The sequence below is a fragment of the Lathyrus oleraceus genome, chromosome 2 (genome assembly GCF_024323335.1).
Source record: "Lathyrus oleraceus cultivar Zhongwan6 chromosome 2, CAAS_Psat_ZW6_1.0, whole genome shotgun sequence".
In the NCBI taxonomy this organism is placed as follows: Eukaryota; Viridiplantae; Streptophyta; class Magnoliopsida; order Fabales; family Fabaceae; genus Lathyrus; species Lathyrus oleraceus.
In genome coordinates, this window is record NC_066580.1 from 248,946,194 (window position 1) to 248,968,768 (window position 22,575).

Consider the following 22,575-nt stretch of genomic DNA (forward strand, 5'->3'; position numbering starts at 1 on the left):
TGATTTCCAAAAAGCTTTTATATTCAAAATCATTATGAAGGTTGATTCTAAAACCCATTGAACATAATGATCCAACGCCATCTCCCAATTTTGAATTCCCTGTATTCGAAGCAGAGGAAGATGATGTCGAAAGGATTCCTGACGAGATTTTCCGACTTCTTGAGCAAGAAAAGAAGATCATTCAGCTGCATCTCGAGAATCAGCAAAACAGTCCAACTGGGACATTACAAAGGTAATAAAAAAAATCAAAATCAAAAGAAAGAAAAAAAAGAAAGAAAGAAACAAAAGAATAATAGCACCCTCAAATCCCAAGTTGACTGATGCTGAATGGATTCAGAGTTGTTACGACCAAGTGAATCTGACCGAAAAGAAGAGATTAACTGCCATGTGTCATGGTCAGTTACATCAGCAGAGAATGAAGAAAGCATTCGATAATAAGGTCAAGCCTCGTGTATTCCGAGAAGGTGACCTTGTGCTTAAGAAAGTCTTGTCTTTCGCGCCCGATTCCAGGGGCAAGTGGACTCCAAACTATGAAGGTCCATATGTTGTCAAGAGAGCCTTTTCAGGCGGTGCTTTGACACTTACAACAATGGACGGGGAGATTTCACTCGTCCTGTGAATTCAGATGCAGTCAAGAAATACTTCACCTAAAAAAAAGCAGAATAGCTCGCTAAGTCGAACACCCGAAAGGGCGACTTAGGCAAAAAGGAGCGTCTCGGTAGATTGAAAACCCGAAAGGGCGATCCAGGCAAAAGTTAGAGATATTGAAAAAAGAATTTGCATCCCGCTAGATTGAGTACCTCACACTGGGGCAATCTAGGCAAAAATTAGGGATTTGGCAAGTAACTGCATCCTGACAAGACTGTGTTCTACATCTGTCATCCGCCAGAAAATTCTTGATTCGTCGTCGACTGAAGCTTTGAATACATCGAAATTCGGAATTGGTGGAGAAAAGGTAATTATGTTCAATGTAGCCCTCTCCAATATATATCACCGGTTTCAAGCTTGTACAGATCTATGGAGTCTTGCCATTCGCAGACTACCATTCCATCAAATCAATTTGAGCTTTTATCCAATTATTTGCACTCTTATTTGTTTCAACTCAACAAATGTTTTGCATGTCTTAATTGATAAAATATCATTGTTTTCAAAATAAACAAATCTTTCACAAAATTGTTCTTAAACAAAGTGACCATTCACGATGATGGAAGGATACTTAGGAGATCTGCAGTGCTCTCCCAAGGGTGGTATGATTCCCAACATGGTAAGACTTTTGTTCATATCTCTGACGTAACTGTATCTTTTTCCTGTAGAACCTTTCATGGTTTCTCCTCAGTGAGGGTGCTCAGTGCAGTGTTGTTCAAAGTTGTTCATCTTTATTTCCCTGGCAGTGCAGCATTCTTCCTCCAAGCCCTATTAGCCCTATTGCGGGTCATTCCCCAGTAGAGTGCTGCTTGAGCCCTATTGTGGGTCATCCCCAGTAGGTTGTTATTTGAATACTTTTGTGGGACAGTTCCCAAGCAGAGTGTTTGTTGAAGACTTCAATTTTCTTCTCTCCAGCAGAGTAGTCTTCTCCTCTCCCCAGCATGGGTGCTTTTCTGTGAAGATTCGGTATTTGGTGGATTGACATCCCAGTGCTCCATCATTTCCTCGGATAGATCCCCAGCGGAATTGTTGGCATGATGAACTTTATCAATTCCTATCTATCCCCACCAGAGACCTGGTTGCTTCTTGGTATCTTTGACCCCCAACATGAGTTGCTGTTGTGGCAGTACCTGCCTGTGCTATGAACTCTTTTCTCCGGTTGCGACTGATGATCCCTTCGACAGCCTCTTGTGGCCTTCCTCCCCTCCAGGATGGTGTTGTAGCCTGATATCCCCGTCTCCGGCAGATCTCTTTTGCTCTCGGGTGATCTTTTGGCTTTCCCTCTGGAAGGGTAGTACCGGGTGGTTGATTTCGGGACCTATGTGTGTTAGACATGTCTGTTTGTCAGCATTCATCATGCATAATGCATATACGCATAATCATAGCATTCAGGTATTCATGTTGCATCTTTTGCCATATATCTGTTGATTGTTGTCTCCTGCTAATTGGTGATACAGATCTCCCTAGTAGATCTCCCCAGGCAGATGTTGGTGTGTCTGATCTCTCCATATAGAGTCGGCCCCTTAAGCAGAAAGTGTCTACCATTTCCTTCTACACTCCCCCACTGAGTTATATCCTCGTGGATGACGGTTGTTTCCGTTCCCTCCATACACACATAATGGGATGGGTTTTCCCTATTGAGTTCTTTCCTCATTAGGCTGAGTCTTGATTCAGTGTGCCTTTTTGGATCGATCCTAAATTGGCTTCCTATTGGCTGTCTCTTGTGCCTCCCTGTGGTATAAATGAATAGTTGCTTACTAACCGGCACTCATTCATCTTATCCTCAGCGGAATTTGTTGGCTTCTACCCACTAACCGGTAGTTGTAAGTCCTATCTTTACGGTTTTCTACCTACAAACCGGTGGTTATAAATCCTACTTTCATCCCCTAGCAGAGGTAACCTTTGGGGTTCATTCTGGTTGTTGGCGGATCTTTGCGGTCTTCTACCTACTACCCGGTAGTTGTAAATCCTATTTTCTCCCATTCTGTTCCTCAGCAGATTGTTGTGGTCTTCTACCTACTACCCGGTAGATGTGAACACTCTTTTCTCCCCTTTGTGGAGTCAACCCTTGTGCTCATCCTGGTCGATGACGGTTACTTTTCCGTGGTTTTCTACCTACGAACCGGTAGATGTAATCCCCTCTTTGCGGTTATCATTATCCAGTTTTCGGTATTGATAGTCCTTTCCCCTTTTGGATATTTGCTTTGATTAAGAAATCTTATCCCCAGCGGGTCTTCCCCTTCCTTTTGGATGATTGCTCCGAGTAAGCAATTTTATCCTCAGTAGGTCCTCTTTTGTTCACCGTTTGCTGGTAATGTTTGTGGTTTCCCTTTTGATTGGTCATCTTTACATACCTAGTCTGGTATCCCGATGCCTTTCTTTTCGGTTGATTTATCCTTTAACAATCTACAACCCGGTTATGGATAATCTTCCATGCGAGAGTATTATCTACGTTTTGACGGCTATAGATAATATGTCTCATGCGCTCTTTGGTCGAAGTTTTGTCCTTCCCAGTTGAGTGAGATTCGTATTCCTTGTGGAATCGAATGTCCATCCTTTAACAAGTTTGCTTTCGCTCTCTTCAGAATGATGAGTGTTTTGGAACACACACTAATTCACGATTTCGGTCGATCTATCCTTTGTCAACCTACAACCCGGTTATGGATGATCTTCCATGTGAGTATATTATCTACGTTTTGACGGCTATAGATAATATATCTCATGCGCTCTTTGGTCGAAGTTTTGTCCTTCCCAGTTGAGTGAGATTCGTATTCCTTATGGAATCGAATGTCCATCCTTTAACAAGTTTGCTTTCTCTCTCTTCAGGATGATGAGTGTTTTGGAACACACACCAATTCACAATTTCGGTCAATTTATCCTTTGACAACCTACAACCCGGTTATGGATAATCTTCCTTGCGAGTATATTATCTACGTTTTGACGGCTATAGATAATATATCTCATGCGCTCCTCAGTCGAGGTCTCGTCCTTCCCTCGTTGAGTAAGATTCGTATTCCTTGTGGAGTCGAATATCCATCCTTTAACAAGTTTGCTTTCGCTCTCTTCAAGATGATGAGTGTTTTGGAACACACACCAATTCACGATTTCGGTCGATTTATCCTTTGACAACCTACAACCCGGTTATGGATGATCTTCCATGCGAGTATATTATCTACGTTTTGACGGCTATAGATAATATATCTCATGCGCTCTTCAGTCAAGGTCTTGTCCTTCCCAATTGAGTAAGATTTGTATTCCTTGTGGAATCGAATATCCATCCTTTAACAAGTTTGCTTTCGCTCTCTTCAGGATGATGAGTGTTTTGGAACACACACCAATTCACGATTTCGGTCGATTTATCCTTTGACAACCTACAACCCGGTTATGGATGATCTTCCATGCGAGTATATTATCTACGTTTTGACGGCTATAGATAATATATCTCATGCGCTCTTCAGTCAAGTTCTTGTCCTTCCCAGTTGAGTAAGATTTGTATTCCTTGTGGAATCGAATATCCATCCTTTAACAAGTTTGCTTTCGCTCTCTTCAGGATGATGAGTGTTTTGGAACACCCACCATTTCACGATTTCGGTCGATTTATCCTTTGTCAACCTACAACCCGGTTATGGATAATCTTCCTTGCGAGTATATTATCTACGTTCTGACGGCTATAGATAATATATCTCATGCACTCTTTGGTTGAACCCTTTGTTTGTTTCCCCAACTGAGTAAGATTCGTATTCCTTGTGGAATCGAATGTCCATCCTTTAACAAGATTGATTTTCTAGCTCTCTTCAGGATGATGAGTGTTTTGGAACACAGACCAATTCACGCCTTGGTCGGTCACCTGTTATATGCCTACAACCCGATATCCTTGGTGTTCCTTCCTATCTTCTCCCTATTGCGACTTGGTCCCTTGTGGAGTCAGATTTTTCCTGAGTCGAAATTCTTCAGGTTTTCCTCAGATGTTTTTGGTTGATTGATATCTCTCACCCGTGCACCGGTCTTAGATATTCCTTCTTCTTGAGCTTGTTACCTACTAACCGGTAACACCTCACCCTTTCTTGCTTCCCCAAGAGAGTCTCTTCTAGACAGTTGTTGTTGTATTGGCATTTTCCCCAATACATGCGTGTTCCCGGCAGGGACATCTTGTTCAGATTTCTCCCATTCATCCGTTGATGTCTGGTTGAGTCCTTCCTATTCGTCCGTTGGCGTCTAATCGTGGTTTCTTTCTCCCATTCATTCGTTGATGTCTGGTTGAGTTTTTTCCAGTCATCGGTCAATGTCTGGTCATGTATCCTTTCAAAATCCCCAGTAGAGTCGTCGATAAACGTCTTGTCTAGTCCAGTAATAAATATCAAATACCCAGTGGAAGTTGCCATTGGTGAACATTCTTTTCTTTGATCATCCCCCCCGCAGAGTGCAAATTCCAGGTTCTTTTGGTATTCAATCCCTGATTACCTTGAAAGTCTGACAGTCGTTGCTCTCAACCGTTCAGGTTCTCAGTTGATTGAATAGGGGCAACTGTAACACCTCAAATTTGCACCCCTCATTCATGTATTCATTTCATTTTTAGGTCATTGACATTACATTAACATTACATTAGCATTGCATAGCACATTGCATCTCATCAATCAAGACTGGTATCATGAGGATCCATCTGTGCAAGAGACCAAGCATTTCCATGAGATGAAGGCCCTATATTTGTTCTAGAGAGTTTGTGTGAATCAAGGATCATTTTGAAGCAACTTGACCAAGTATTAGAGGCTCAAAGTCCATAGTGCAGTTTCAGGTCATCTGGGGCCCATAAAAGTCAACTATAAGTCAACTGAGGGTTAGGAGGTGGAGAAATAGTTTGAGACACTTCATTCGTGTCCCAAAGAGGTTTATTCATCATGTCAAACATCTACCTTGAAGGTTTTGAAGCCAGATCAAAAGTTTCCAAAAATGGAAAGTGACCTATAATTTCAAGTTTCCAAAAATGGCAAGTTTTTGGACCAACTTCAACTCAACTTTCCAATATCAAAGAAGCTTCAAATGAAATTTTGTCCAACATGAAAGTTGAATATCTTTCTCTCCCATTTCAAAAGAGTTCAAGATCATGAGCATCTGATGAATGGTTAAGGAGTTATGATCAAATCATGGCAAAGTGTGCTTGAAACTTCAAATGGCCATATCTTTTGAACCAAAACTCCAAATTTGGTGCCTCTTTTTGCAAAATGCTTCTCATCTCTTGAAGTTTCCAAATCAATCATCACATTGCATAAAATGTTATCACATGATCATTTTCATATCCATGCCCATTTTGGAGGGAAATTGCAAAATTTAAAAATGGTGCATTACATGAACTTTTTACCATTGTCAATGTGTTAAGAAAATGATTTTAAGTGCATTTGAGCTGATAATGGTTACTGTTCACGTGTGCATGCTTCACACACCTTCCAATTTGTCATTTTTTGCCATGCACCTTATCTTGATAAATTTTAACTAAACCATGCCTAATTTGGATTAAGAGTGGATTAGTGAAGCATATATATTCATAATCACAACAGAATTGGGAGAATTCTGGATCTAGATCTCACAATTTTCTCTCCCTCCAAATTTTTCTCATAATCAAAAATCAAATTTCTTCAACATAGCAACTGGTTTTTATTGAAGATTCATGATCAGTAAGTGTGATTGAGTGTGAATTCAGCCTTTGTTTGAAGAATTGGAGCCATATTCGAGCAGTTGAAGTTCAAGAACCTTGCCATGGCATTTGAGATTTGAGCTGGATTTAGCACTTGCCAAGCCTCAAATTCTTCACCAATCATCATAACAAGTGTCCTGGAGTTGATTTGGACCATTACAAGCGTTGAATCGTGTGAATCCAAAACCTGCTCTTCAAGAGGTGAATTTTTCGACCTTCATAATTCTCCAATCCATGTACATATTTGTGTAGATCTTTTAACCCTGAGAATTATGAGCTAAATTTCATGAAAAATGATGCATTATTGACTGAGATATGTGTGATTCAAGTTTTGTGCACCAATCTTCTTTTCATCGATTCTCATTGATCTTGTTGAATTAAGCTTAGCTATTAGTTGATCTGTGATCTCCATTGAAAGATCTTTGAAATGATGTATGATTTAGCAATTTCTGGAAAATTTCGTTTGAGCTTGTTCCTGTTCATCCTCGTCTTCATGAGGAAGACGAAGTAGCGTCCACCTAGCGACGGTTTTGCGTCCATCTGGTTCTGGTTAGGGCTTTGGTCCAAAACGTCGTCGTTTTGGCCAGCCAATAGTGAAACGATAGCGTTTCATATGCGCGCGCGCTTCACATTTGAATGCGCACCTGGTTCGATTCCTGGCGCTACCGGTTTTTCAAATCCATTCATATTTTTCCTATTTCCCTCCATAACTCACATACATGTCCATTTTTATTTCACATTTTTTTAGCAACTTCTAAAATTCATATCGCATTGAATATTAATCCAATTGATCCCCAATTCTTTGCCAAATGATCCTTGTGATGTCTAGTTTTTTTTGGTATGATGTCCTGATTTTTACCATGGTTGGATTTTGAATTGTGTTAGGATGATTGAACATATGTGCTTTTATGACCTTGCCTTGCTCTTTCTATTGTGAAATGCTTGATATTGATCCAAATGCATTGAAATTTTGCATGATGATTCTTGACATGTTAATGGATGTTTGAGGCTTGGTTTGGTATTTTTCTCATTTGCCATTTCTGTTTTACACACATGTTTGTATGGTGTGACAATTTGTGTCACACATTTGGTTGATCAACTTGTGCAATTTAATTTCCATATCAAATGACCTTTGTTGATTCTGAGTTTTTGTATGATGATCATGTTGGATGTGTTGAATTCTCATAAATGTTTCCAGAATTATTTGAATCATTTCTGTTTTGATTTGGAATTTTCATTCTCAATGTCCATTTGAATGCCTTGAATTTTCCTTTGCTTTCTCTTGCACATGAAATGAACATGCTTAGTGATTTTGATTTGGTCCTTTTTAGGACATGTTCATGATTGAATAAACATGCTTTGTGTTGAGTATTAGCTCCTGTTTTGAATTTTTTCTTCACCTTTGACCCTAGGCTTTGACCTAGTGGTTTGGACTTACATGTGAGCTTTGAATTTCAGGACCAAGCATCCAATTTCCATGGTTGATGTTGCTTCATCATTTGAATGTTGATATTTGCTATTGATTGCTAACATTTGGTTGTTTTGTAGGCTTTGATGATAATTCACTTGAGTTTGCCTTGTGGCTTACATATTGTACATTGGGATTGTCTGTTTGTTGTTGACTGTGTCTGTTTGTCTGAATACTGTACTGATTTGTTTAGTTGTTTACACAGGTACATAAGTTGCTTTAAGTTCACTTGAACTTTGCTTTGCTTTGCTTGTGGTTGGCATACCACTTAGGTATAATCCCTATTCTTCATGTAGTCTGGAAGACCTGTCATGTTATTTTGGCAGGCACCTGTGTGAAGCCCTCCTTAAGAGGCCATGTCTTTGTTTGTTTAATTTTGTGCCAAGCAGGTTAAGTCCTCTTAAGAGGCAATTGGCAGATAGAAGGGATGTGCAATCCATCCCCTGCTATTCAGTTGTGTCATTCACTTTTCTCACACCATGTGTTGATGCACTTTGAATAAAAAACCCAAAATCTTTTCCATAGAGTCAGTCAATTGTGGAGAAGAGTTCCTTCATTCTGAATTCCCACACTTTCATTGTTTCAAGCTCTCCCAAGCCAGGGATAAGAGCTGTGAGGTCTTATCCTTATTTCCCATTTCATCTGCTTCACCCTAACTCTCAATGTTAGGGTTAAGAGCTCAAAACACCCCTTTCCAGTTGGCTTGTTTGTCGAGGTTGATTTGACCCCTTGACTAAAGCCTAGCCTTGTATGAGCCACTTGTTTGCATATAGTATGTGTGCTTGCTCTCTTGTACTTGTGTTTGCTCATGTGCTGCTTAGGTTAGCTTTCTCCCTGTGCAAGTTAGGTTAGGACTAGAGACCTCAACATAGGGATCATATGCATGACAACTTCTAGGCTCAAGTCGTAGTCGCCCTAGTAGCTTGTTAACTCCCTAGTCTCTGGTTAGGAAAGAAGTTCTTTCCCTGTTTAGGGGAACTACGTCGCCCTGATCCTCATACCAGATGAGGTACGTAGGCAGGAGATGAGCATATCTCTCTGGACGCCCTTTTTCTTTTTCAACCCTCTTGTGTGTGTGGAGTCTGACGTAAGTCCAGCTATTGGCAGTCAGTTTCCTGTGTGGGTTTGTTTGTGTGGGAGTCTGACGTAAGTCCAGCGATTGGCAGTCGGTTTCCTGTGTAGGTTTGTTTGTGTGGGAGTCTGACGTAAGTCCAGCGATTGGCAGTCGGTTTCCTGTGTGCGTTTGCTTGTTGGAGTCTGATGTAAGCCCAGCGATTGGCAGTTGGTTTCCTGTGTGTGGTTGTTTGTTCGGAGTCTGACGTAAGTCCAGCGATTGGCAGTCGGTTTCCTGTTTGTGTTTTGTTTGGCGTGTGTTAGCCGAGCTACGAGTGCTCTGATTCTTACGTTGGTTAGAGAAGATACGTATGCATAGGATGCGACATCCTAGCGAGCACATTTCCCATATCCCCGAACTATGTCGACTCTGATGTTTGTGTCTGAAAACTATGTAGGCCCAGGATGCGACGTCCTGCCGAGTCCTCTTCCTCCGTCTTTCATTCGTGTTTCACTCTAGTGTGTGTGCAGTTCTTTGAGCAGTTATTTAGCAACCTTTCTTCTATTCTTTTGAGCGTAGATCCCGTCGAGTACGACAGATGCGTAGGGGTGCTAATACCTTCCCTTCGCATAACCGACTCCCGATCCCATCGATCTCTGGTCGTAAGAGCATGTCCTTTCCAGGTTTACTTCGAGCGTTTCCTTTCCCTCCTTTGGGATAAATAACGCACGGTGGCAGCTCGGTGTCTTTTTCCCACCGGTTTTTCGCGTATTGCGACAATATGGAGCTTGGATCATGATGAATTTTGATATGGAAGTTTGAGAAATCAAACATAATTGAAAATTTTCTAAGTACCAAGTCAAATGACCACTTCTTCCACCTTAAATAACATTTTCTATGATATTCAAATGGAAAAGGTTTCTTCATCAACGTTGTAGCCCTTTCATACCAATTGTATTTACTCACAAATTTTACATCATTTGGATTTGGCATAAGGGAGTTATGCATTTTAGAAGTTGAGGAAAATTTCTTGTTCAATGATGATGCCCCAAAATGACCTATAATGTTTCCTCTTGGCACATCTCCTTACAAGTTGAATTTGACATTTCTCAAAGAATAAAAGTTGGAGAAGATATCTTGAATTTAATCATGAAACTTGGATGGACTTCATCTTATAAAAATTGAGCAGGTTGTGGTCCTTGGAAGTTGACCTCCTAACTATGGCATAGACAAAATGACCTATAATCTTTCACCATAAAAAATGACTTTCCAAGAAAAACTTGCTCTTGATGCCAATATGAAAGTTGTTTGGAATGTCATAAAGAGTAACGTTTCTCTTGGAATCATTTTAATATAACAAAAAGTGTAGGATATAGGGTCTAGGGAACCCTAGTTTTGACCAGTTGACTTTCTCTGGTCAACCTCTTTGTACCAACTTGCAAACTTGAAATTATCTTGATTTTTGGGACTCATGGAGGATAATATATGCATAAGATGATGTATAATGAAGTATCCCTTGAAATAGTTTACCAATTGATGAGGAAACTTCAAGGAAAACAAGCTTCAAATTCTTGATAAATTCTTGATCAAAATGATAAATGAAGATTAGGGCTTCCAAGGCAAACAAGCTTCAAATTCTTGATAAATTCTTGATCAAAATGATAAATGAAGATTATGGGGATCCATATATGATGTTTAGAACAAATGTAAACCATTCCTTGATTGATCTCTTTTCATGAGAGTCTCAAACCCTAGTTATGAGCTTGATGAGGTACAGGTGGATGCACACATTACCTACAAAAGAAATAAAGCTATACATTGACATATTTTTGGAATTTTGGTTAATTAAAAAAAATAAAAATAAGGTATGATACAATCAAATGTGCTTGGTGATCTCTCCCAATGCAAACCTAATGAATGAGGGGTAATAAGGATACCAAGGTGTGATCCCAAAGCCAATGCAGATGATTAGATATCATGAGGGATCTTGGGGGTCAAAATTGGGGTCTTACAATGAGAAATGCCACTTTCTTCAAGCCAAAACCCCAATCTTCATTAACCACAACCTTGAATCTAAGATGCTTGTTAGCATGCGTTAATCATGAATGAAGAATACACATGAATGAGTATAGATGGATCTCGAATTATAGGTTAGATGAAAAGCAAAAAAGGGAGGGAAAATTTGGGGGTACAATAGCTGCCCCTATTTAATCTTCTTGGACCTGAATACAAGAATTGCAGAAGCTTTTCGGGTATTCAAGGTAGAATAAGATTAAATACTAACGTGTCCAAAAATTTGCCTGTTGAGAATGGATGTAATGTGATGAGCCTTTTATGGTTTATAAAGCAAAGGTTAGGCTTTGGGTTAGTCATAAAAATTGGATTTTTGGATTTTATTATTTGCATGGTTTCATGTTGTACTTTATGAATGATATGCATGAGTGAAATGACGTGGTTTATGCATGATAATGATTTATGCAATGGTTAAGCCAAATGCTCATATAGAGGGCGGTGGGAGTTTTGGGCTAGGATAATGGTCATACAGACATGATTCTCCGACACCTACTTCAAGCTCAATGGTTGTTGTCATAGCTCTGGATTATGTGTGAAACATGGAGAGAGTTTGTACCTGTGTAGCCTGCCTCTGCCCCAATGTACTGGGCATATGTATCAATTTCCCCAGTCACAAGTTAGAGTGGTCTTATCATATGAGTGTTTCAACTGGCTTACCCCAGTGCCTTGAAACTGTATCCCCTCGATTAACCATCTTGGGAGTGATTGACTTCTCGTGCTCTTGAGGTAGCTTGCCCCAATATGAACTTCAAAGTAAACTTTCCCCTATATGGATGATTCAGAGAGATTTGTAGAATCTCGACGTGGTTGCCCCAGATTGACGGACTCTTGAAGAGATCTGAGCTATGGGATATCAAAAATGTGTCCAATCTTCCCATTATGTAAGCATCCTTGATGTCAAATGACTGTTCGTGTGTAAAAATGCTCATTTTGAAAATGATAATTGTAATGTCATGCTCATGCAAGTTTTGAAACTCAAGTGTGTTCACAAAGATTATGACATTTAGTGAATGAATCACTGATTAGAATGCTATATCAATATCAATACAAGTGACAAACAAATCTTTAGGACTCCTCACAAAAAAATTTACGCCAATTCCAGCTCCTCCGATCCAGTTTTAGATAAAACAAGCCCATACTAGGTCCATCCCTGCGATGGTCCCTCTTCGGTATCCATTATGCCGGTTCTCAATGGATCCAACTATCATAGTTGGGCACGATCAATGCATAGAGTTCTCGGCGGAAAAATGAAGTTCGATTTCGTCGACGACACGATTCTGGTTCCAAAAGATTCTTTTAAACGAACCTTTAATGCTTGGACTCGTTGTAATATGGTAGTTCACTGTTGGATTATGCGTTCAGTTTCAGAGTCTATTGGTCAATCGATCGTGTTCATGGAAAACACCATTGACGCTTGGAATGACCGGATAGAGTGATTTGCACAAGGTGATTTGGTTTGAATCTCATAATTACAACAAGAGATCTATTCCTTGAAGAAAGAAAATCGAATGGTAACTGAATTCTTTTATCATCTCAAAATTCTTTAGGAAGAATTAGAAATATACATGCCTATACCTAATTGCCATTGTCGTATTCATTGTTCTTGTGATGTTATGCGAAGTGCTAGGTTGAACCATAATTTGTTGTATGTTATCCGTGTTTTGACCGAGTTGAATGAAGATTTAAATGTGGTTAAGTCTCAGATTCTATTGCTTGACCCACTGCCTATGTTAAATAAGATTTTCTCCATGGCCACTCAACATGAATGCCAAATTTCCTCCATTCCTGTTTCTACGGATGAGTCTAAGATTCTTGAAAATGTTGTTGATCATAGGAGACCCCCTTTCAAAATATCTAGATATAAAATCTGCACCTTTTATGGCAAATCAGGTCAAACAATTGACATATGTTATCGCAAACATGGTGTACCTCCTCATTTACTATGCAATCCAAGTTCAAATGCTTATAATGCTCATACTGATTACATTGAAAATGTTCATCCTGATTCCAGTTGTAATCCTCAAAATGATCATCAAACCCCACCGTATTTCACTATTGAGCAATATCATTCTCTTATGTCCCTGCTTCAGGCTTCCAATATGGGCAAACCATCTACTAATACATCTTTTTCTAATCAGGTGAGCTCATTCCATTCAGTTGGTCATCAATCAACTGTCAATACACGTAAATTATAATCTTGCTTATGTTTAGTCAATAATTTAACTCTTGGTTCTTGGATCATCGATTCCGGAGCTAGTGACAACATTTGTGGCTCTCTCCATTAGTTCCATTCATATCATGATATTAATCCGATAAATATTAGGTTACCTAATGGTAATTTTTCCATAGCTAAACAATTGGGTACAATCTATTTCACATTCGAATTTTTCATTCAAAATATTCTATTTGTCCCTCAATTCTCCTTGAATTTAATTTCAGTTTCAAAACTGTGCCTTGATTTGAATTACACTGTCAATTTCAGAAATTCACAATGTTTAATTCAGGAGCCCCAGTCACTGAAGATGATTGGTTCTACTGATTTCATAAAAGGGTTTCACCCCTTAAATCTATCAAATAAGATGATGCATACTACTGCTGCCAATTCTGTTTTAAAAGCTATCATCATACCAGACCAAGCCTTATGGAATTTTAGGTTAGGACACCTTTCTAGTTCTAGAGTGGCTATGTAACATTCTGACTTTCCTTTCATTGTTGTAGATAAAAAATGCATATGTGATGTTTGCCATTTAGCAAAACATATGAATTTACCTTATCAAATAAGTTTTAAGAACGCTGCCATACCTTTTGATCTTATTCACTTTGACATATGGGGCCCCATTGCTATTAAATCTATTAATGTTTTTCATATTTTCTTACTGTTGTTGATGATCATAGTATATACACATGGCTTACCCTTATGAAATCGAAAGTTGAAGTTAGACAACATATCATGAATTTTATCCAATTGATACATACACAACATAACACACTTGTTAAAACCATAAGAACTGACAATGGACAAGAGTTCTTAATGCCTCAATTTTGCTTATCTAAAGGCATGGTCCATTAAACAAGTTGTGTGGAATCTCCCCAACAAAATGGTAGGGTGGAGAAAAAACACCAATAAATATTAAACATAGGTAGAACCTTATTCTTTCATTTTATTCACCTAAATAATTTTGCTGTTATGTCGTATCCCATGATGTATTCATCATGAACCAAGTGGCTAGATCCCTTCTCAATAATGCATCACCTTATTTTCTAATGCATCATCCACTCCCTTATTTACACTCTTTAAAAGTGTTTGGCTCCCTGGTTTATGCATCCACACTACACTCACGTAGAAGAAAATTAGGTCCAAGAGGCAGAAAATGTATCTTTCCAGGTTTCAAAACAAGTATGAAAGGATGCATTCTTTTCAAAAATAAAGATTTTTTTATCTCTAGGAACACCAAACACCATGATAATATCTTACCTTACAATCCCACTTCCAAACCACCAAACTGGATTTATCATTCCCATATCAAGCCATCATCCATAGAAAATCCAGTAATACCTATTATACGTCCTACTAAATGCCTAACTGCTTAAGACTCACCCACTAATAATACACCCTCCTCATTACATAAGCCTGCGCCATTAGATTCACCTTAAACCCACAAATCTTCAAGACAGAAGCATTTGCCCTCTTATTTAGCAGATTATGTGCGCAATGCCTCAAATGATTCAAATGAATCAAAATCTTCAGGTACATTCTATCCTATAACTTCTTACCACTCATTTTCAAGTTTATCCCCTGCTCATAATGTCTTTTCCACATCTATTACACATAGCATTGAACCAAAATCCTTTAAGGAATCTAGTATGCATGATTGTTGGTTAACAACAATGAAATATTAACTAGAAGCACTAGAGAAAAATGGCACTTGGATCATTATAGACCTTCCCCCTCATGTTAAACCTATAGGAAACAAATGGATTTTCAAAGTTAAACACAAGGTTGATGGCTCCATTGAGAGGCATAAGGCACGATTGGTAGCCAAAGGCTACAATCAAATTGAAGCTCTTAACTTTTTTTGACACATTCAGTCCTGTAGCAAAGCTCACTACAACCAAAATGTTGCTTACTCTAGCATCAATATACAACTGACACCTATATCAGTTGGATGTTAACAACGCATTCCTCCATGGAGATTTACAAGAGGATGTATATGAGAAATTGAAGTATGCAAGCTACTCAAAAGTCTTTATGGCCTTAAGAAATCCAATAGGAAATGGTATGAGAAATTGACTTCACTACTATTGGTGTATATTCTAGAGTGCCATGTCATCATAACTAACGTGTAGTTAGTTAGTGTGTGTGGTGTAGGTTAAGTCCAGTAGTGGCACAGGTTAAGATACCTATATATACCCTATTCACTGTAACAAAATAAATATAACAAACAGAATCAATACATAACAGAATTCAGATCCACTTTCTCTCTCTCTCTCTCTCTCTCTCTCTCTCTCTCTCTCTCTCTCTCTCTCTCTCTCTCTCTCTCTCTCTCTTTTCTCTCCTTCCTTTCTTTCACTCTAATATGGTATCATAGAGCTTTGGTTCTTTCCATGGCTAGCATTCCGGCAGCGTCTTCAACAACAGCTCTGGCCACCGTGGCTACGACGACATCCTTGTTGTTTCAGCTAAAAATTGCTGAAAAACTTGATGAAAAGAATTTGTTGCTATGGCGTCAGCAAGTAGAACATTTCGTCAATGCGAACAACCTCCAAAACCATCTTTATCTTCGCGACATACCTAACCAATTTCTCAGCGACGATGATCGCACAGCCAATCGCGAGAACCCTGCGTATCGCACCTAGATCACGCAAGATCAGTGGCTTCTGACGTGGCTCCAGTCCATACTATCGCCTTCGATTCTTTCACACGTTCTTGGATGTGTTCACTCGTACGAACTCTGGGAACGCATTCTTGCACACTTTTAAAAGCTAACACGTGCGAAAGCAAGGCAACTACGAGCGGAACTCAGATCTACAACGTTGGAAGATAAATCCGTTGATGATTATCTGGTTCAAATCAAAGCTCTTATTGATGTGCTTGCCTCAATTGGAGATCCAGTTCCAGATCAACAACACATTGATGTCATTCTTGAAGGTCTTCCTCAAGATTTCGCATCTGTTATTTCTGTGATTGAAAGTAAATTTGACTCTGTTCAACTTGAAGAAGTGGAAGCTCTTCTTCTAGCACATGAAATAAGGTCCAACAAATACAAGAAACAATTGCAAATGGAAGTAGCGGCTTCAGTGAATCTCACTCAAGCCAATCCTCAAACTGAAACAGAGGTTTCCAATGCCAAGAATACTGAACAAGTTGTTAATTCAACCTTTTTCTCAAGAGGAGGTCGTGTCGTTGGTCGTAGTGGAGGACGCAGCCGTGGAAGAGGCAGGCTTAACAACATACAATGTCAGGTTTGCTTCAAGTATGGACACCTTGTTGTCAACTGCTACCACAGGTTTAATCAGCAATTTCAACCTCATATGCCTGCTGATTTTCAATCTATGAATCTGCAAAATTTCTACAATCCCTTTCAGCCTACTGGTGGACCTCAATTTTCTCAGCAGGTGCCTAACACCTGGCCTCGTCCAAGCTATCAACCAAGACTTGCACCTTTACCCACGCCTTAATCACCATTCGCTCCTAATGCTATGATTGCTAACACTGGCTCAGCTCCAAGCAGTTCTTGGTTTCCAGACTCAGGGACTTCTTTCCATGTCACCAACGCTTCTCAAAACATACAACAATCCACACCCTTCGAAGGTCCTGATCATATCTTCATTGGTAACGGTCAAGGTTTGCACATTCACTCTTCAGGCTCATCATTCTTTCCATCTCAATCTCAACCTAATACATCTTTAGCTCTTCATAATTTACTGCATGTTCCTTCCATCACAAAGAATCTCATCAGTGTCAGTAAGTTCTGCCTTGATAACAATGTATTTTTTTAGTTTCATTCTGACATATGTTATGTCAAATCTCAGGCTTCCAATGAAATTCTGCTCCAAGGTCGTGTAGGAAAAGATGGTGTATATCAATTTCCTCACCTTCAGCTCCTCAAATTTTGGGACCATGCATTCTTAATTGTTGTCTATCTTATTAATCGCCTACCAACCATGTCTCTCAATCAAAATATACCCCATGCTGTCATGTTTAACCAAAATCCTGACTATAAATTTCTTAGGGTGTTTGGTTGTGCTTGTTTTCCCTTACTGCGCCCCTATAATTCTCAGAAATTTAATTTTAGATCACATGAGTGCCTCTTTTTAGGGTACTCCACAACTCACAAAGGTTACAAATGTCTCTCACCAAGTGGCAGAATGTTCATTTCTAAGGATGTCCTTTTTAATAAATCAAAATTCCCTTATCATGACTTATTTCTCTCCACTCAATCTTCCTCCTCAACCTCTATTCCGTCTTCCTCCTCATCCACAGTCACTCTCAACACCCCTGTTCTACCTACTGGCCCTCCTCCTACTGAGGTTTCCATGGCCTCCAGCTCTTCTTCTTCCTATTCCAGTCCTGGTAACAATTCTGATTCCCCTGTGTCATCTCCCTCTGCACCTACTGGCCATGTTTCCACTCCATCTCCTCCTTCCATGATTAATTCTCCATCCAATGCCTCTAGTTCACCATCTTCTTCTTCAATATCTACTCCTAGGGATCCTTCCCTTCAACCTCTACCTACTAATTCGCATCCCATGATAACCAGAACTAAGTCAGGTGTCCCTTTACCTCATCTTAATCCTTCTATTTTCCTTCTTCATTCTGAGCCTAAGAGTGTTAAGGTAGCATTCCAAGATCCTAAGTGGTTTTGTTAATACCTTGGGATTGGCATTAATTTTGTAAAACAAATAATGTAATCATCTCTGTTGTTTTAATATGTTGGGTTGAAAAAGTTCAACATCTGGACCAACATGTCATGTACGATGTCACGACATCATGTTTGTGACATCACACATGTGTAGAAAACTGAATTAATTAATTCAGTATATATTCTGGGATTAGTGAGGATATTTGGTGAATATCCTAACTCCCATGTGGAGGTCTTAAAGACTCAATCAGAATATATATAGGCTCAAAATAAGGAGATATATATGGAGAGATTTTAGGATTGAAGACCTTGATTGTGGCAGAAATTTTCTGCTGTATTTGTAACAGCAAGGAACAAGTTTGCTGCGATTTCTGAAGGCCCAAATCCAGTTGGGTGATTAGGTTATAAATAGCTTATTGTGACCTAGTTTTTGTAAGCCTCTTAGAATGAAAATTTAGGGGTGTGTGTGAGGTAAACCTCCCAATCTGTGGGAAGGTTACCATGTGTTTCTCAGTGGTCAAAGCTGAGAGTATTTGTAACTCAAAGCCTGTAGGCAAGAGTGATTATGATCTTGAATGAAGTTGTGAAGCAAGTTCAAGGTGTTTTTATATTACATTGTATTTGTAGTGATAGGAATGGAAACTGGAGGTTTCTATCTAGGAGTTCCTAGGTATAGATTGCATTGGGTAGGGATTAAGTGAAGAGTTGTAAACGGGGGAGTTTAACTCTGAATTAATACTGCTGATAGTGGATCTTCTTCCTGGCTTGGTAGCCCCCAGACGTAGGTGATGTTGCACCGAACTGGGTTAACAATTTCCTGTGTTTGTTTTCCTTCTGCATGTTATAATCCTTCTGCCATAACACAGCTGATATTCCAGTCTGCTTATCAAGATGATAACAGACCTGGTATATAGCCTTATGTTTGAATGTCAATCAGAATGTTGTGACGTTCATCAGTGACAGTATATACTGAATAATAGGCAGGTTGGCTTCAGTTCAGTATTTATTTAAGTCTGGTATTCACGAGGATAACAGACCTGGGCAAAGGATCCTTGTGAAGCTGTCAAACTGGATGTCTTGACAGTTGCTCCTGTAGGTTGATACTGTAGTAGAGACTGGTTGGTCTTTTCCCAATACAGCAAATTTAGCACAGTCCGTTCTCAGGAACATAGCAGAATCAGCATATGTTCTGGCTGTTGAACTGAATGTTGTGACATTCATTCCTAACAGCATGTGCTAAAGTGTAGGATGATTGGTTTTTCTGTTTCAGTATTTTTCTCAGGCTATTCTTTAGGAATCCAACAACTGAGCTAAAATCCAGGAAACCAACAACTAATATATAATTAATGAACCTAGCAAATAGTCTATTTGTTAGCTCCTTAATAAGTGTAAATTAGTTTAACTTGTTCTACCTTTTTTTTGGAAATACAAGTACATGGCCAACAAACTGTAACAATGTAACAGATGATGTCCAAATCACTATTGAGACATCGTGCTGATAACTATGTAGGAAAACAACAGAAGTGCGTGCTATGATTGGTCTCTACTGAGTCTTTCTACCTGATGCACAGAACCAGGTGTTCCTCCATTCTAGGGTGACATAGAAGGAGAGGTCGTGACATCTGTAAACGTGTGCATATTAGTACAGGGGTTAATAACTGTCTTGCTGTATTAGTTACAATGTTGGATCAGATGTCATGACTTGGAGTAGAACATCTGAATTCTGACTACACCAGAATTTCAAATGGTATCAGAGCAGGCATCCTGTTCTGTTTCTGGATGAGATCCATGGGTGATACTTTCTGGTATCTTGCAAGGAATTATGTTAGTACTGATGGTGGAACCGTTGGAAGGTTCTGTGATTCCCCTGAATGGACCCTTGAAGTAGGTGGATGGACTGTTCATGACTGGAATGTTGTGTACCTGTCTCTGGAGGTTGGCAATTGGCCTTTGTGTGGGACAGCTGTGCCAGTATTGAATCACATTCAAACTTGGTATGGTCTTGGAGGCTGATCTGGTGAAGTGTGTGTTCATAGGTTGAGTGGTATTATGATTTCCGCTGCATAATACCTGGCAAAACTCAAACTCTGATGTAGTTTCCCCTCATATGGATGAAAGGCTACTGCATTCAAGATTTCATCATAATCTACTGAAGATGTCAAAGATACTTGAGTATCCTCAAGTCCACTCATCATGACGTTCTCACTTCAGGATGATAAGAATCACCTAATCACTGATTCTTTTACTCTCTTGGGTAGTGTATATGAAGACCTTGAAGTCCTTCAAGGAGGGTTTGTTCCAAGGAGGTGGAACTAATGTTCTATGGGATGTTAGAACATGTTGTTCAACAAGTATGCAACTACTAGTTGAAGAGCAGATGTTGTTTAGGTGTCAAACAAAGGGATACTTTTGTTTGGAACCTACTCCTGACCTGGAAGAGGAGACATCTGTGTGAGCTAAGTTGACAAGGGTAGGGTCAACTAGGTGTATGCTCAAGAAGGTCACTTTTAGAAGTCTGATCTCTAGAAGTGGAGCTGGTTGAGATGTGACATTGTGCAATCCCTGCTGTGTGCCTTATTCCTGTAGACTGATCAGGGTTGGATAGTTGTTCCCTGAAGTACTATGGTGTACTCGAAGACAAGTCCCCTGGATGATAGAAGTCAATAATGGGGTAACCTAACTGCTATTCCATTTAAGAGGATTGGGACCATGAATCTTGTTATTCAAACACCACGATCAGAAGTGGCAGTTCTTTCAAGGAGTGAGAATATGAAGATTCAGAAGTTGGTTGAGGTAGTATGCTCTGGCAATGCATATCTACTATTGACTGGTGTTGTTTTCGTTCACTAGTACGTATGGTCAGCTGAAGTCTGATTGGTGTGATTGGAGTATGTATAGGTATAACTCATAGAGTTAGGTGCCACTGGTAGGGATGGTGTATGTCATGTTGAGACATGTCTTTACAATGCATGGATATCGGTGTGGAGTGTCCATAATGTTAATTTGAGGGGGAGTTTGGCTAACCTCCTCGCGTTTGGTCAGCCTAGGGTCTGGTTGGCTGTTGACCTGTGTCACATGGGTTCTGGCTGTTGTGTGACACATTTGCAAGGAAGAATTCATCTCTCTCATTCCTAAGGGTGAATTTAATCTGAGAAGATTTTCAAAACTGTTGAAGTGCTTGCAAGCAGAAGATGTGACACTAGAAGAGTAGTTTCAAAGTAGTCTTATGGTGGAAGTATCTGAAAGGAATATTGGGAAAGGATTTAAGATCAATGTCAACTTGTGCCAAGTACAAGTATTTAATTGATTATCCTTGGAGCTCAAGATAACTGATGTTCTTAAAGATGTTGGAACATCTCTTCTTCAAGACCCTATGCAGAATCACAGGAAGGATAGTACATTGGTTTATGATCTATCTCTTTGGTGGCAGCAAAAGCATATGATCTCTGAAAAGGTTTCCTGGAAAGAAACATGTTCAGCCTTGGTGTGTACAAGAAGAAGAAGACATAATAGTCTTGATGGTGGTTACTTGGATCAGTTTATCTCTGATCTAAGTAAGGAAGTGCATTGGCTAATGCACACTGTGAAGTTAAGAACAAGTGGCAGCACTCTTAACATCATGGAAATAGCCTTGCTTTAGGAAGTGGAATCCTTGGTATAGCTGAAGGGTTAGTTTCTAACTGGTCCTTCTGAAGACTCATGCATCAGAGTGTCTGATGTCTTTGGAAAAGAAGCAGGAATTCATCAAGGTGTGAGCTTGGATGACTTAACTGCAAACCTGCAGGATGAAGGTTGTTTACTCAAACTTGGTTCCACAATCAAGTCTATGAGAACATTGAACTCTTGTTCTGTGAAGGGAGGAAGTTCTTTCAAGTGGCAGAAGAAGGAGCTGAGTTCAACAGCTAGATGTCAAAACACAATGTTGTGACATTTGGTTCAACATCAGATTCTTAGTTGGTGAAGTGGCACATCAACTTGAGATAGAAGGGTCTACAGGGTTGTAGATTGGATACTTCAAAAAGGTCGTCCTCGTTGCAGTTCTTTGGAGTTGCTGGATAGAAAGGATGTTACATGTTCATGTCTTAGAAAATCTAAGTTTTGTTCAACATGTAGCTTGAAGTTCAAGTCTCACTTGGAAGGTCAGAATATCTTTGGGAGAGGTCTGATAGACGTGGAGATGTCAAAGAATGGCATTTGACTTTTTCATATGAGGATTCATGAAGGAGGTAATCAACCAGTGGCATTTGATCTATCTTAGATGTGAGTTCGAAGAATCAAGATTATCAACATATGGCAGCTGATTATTCTTGAGGGAAGTCTGAGACAAATTACTTTTGAGCAGAAAAGTAGTAAGTTGAAGACAAAAGGAGGTGTTTTCTATTCATCTCTTAGAGCTTGTGGTAGGAATTCTGAGCTATCTATGGAAGATTATCTCTTGTAATGGGATGAGAATGTATATGTCCCAAATTGTGTCTGGTTTCTTCTAATCAAGCTGGTGACTCAGTGATATCTAAAGATTATCAGATGGTGTTCTGTGGTATATTGTGAAAGATGTCCTAACTTATGTTAGAACATTTTGTGAAGTGGTTTTCTGTTCTGGTTAGAAGAGAGATTGACACAGAGTGTGGATGTGTTCAGCCAAGAGGGTTGAACAGAGGGTGTGCTCTTGAAGATATGAAGATGAGTCTTATGTTTTCCATTCATCAAGTGATCTGGGTTCTCTTTGAATCAGGAAGTATGTGAAGGTCCAACTTTGGGGTGTTGGATATGTTCATGTGTGATC

General features: G+C 39.5%; 1 protein-coding gene across 1 annotated transcript; it reads left to right on the forward strand.

The window, feature by feature from the left end:
- The first annotated feature begins 12,107 nt into the window (after positions 1-12,107).
- LOC127122773 (uncharacterized) lies at positions 12,108-13,619 on the forward strand. Its single transcript, XM_051053059.1, has 3 exons — positions 12,108-12,263; positions 12,477-13,067; positions 13,434-13,619. The coding sequence occupies exons 1-3, from the start codon at positions 12,108-12,110 to the stop codon at positions 13,617-13,619; spliced, it is 933 nt and encodes a 310-aa protein (XP_050909016.1).
- Positions 13,620-22,575: the final 8,956 nt, after the last annotated feature.

What these genes read in the sequence shown, in the direction of transcription:
- LOC127122773 (XM_051053059.1), top strand. Translation starts at nt 12,108, where the DNA reads ATGCCGGTTCTCAATGGATCCAACTATCATAGTTGGGCACGATCAATG. An exon ending in CTTGGACTCGTTGTAATATG is followed by an intron (nt 12,264 to 12,476) that starts GTAGTTCACTGT and finishes AAAATTCTTTAG; the next exon opens with GAAGAATTAGAAATATACAT. An exon ending in ATACATCTTTTTCTAATCAG is followed by an intron (nt 13,068 to 13,433) that starts GTGAGCTCATTC and finishes TGTTTAATTCAG; the next exon opens with GAGCCCCAGTCACTGAAGAT.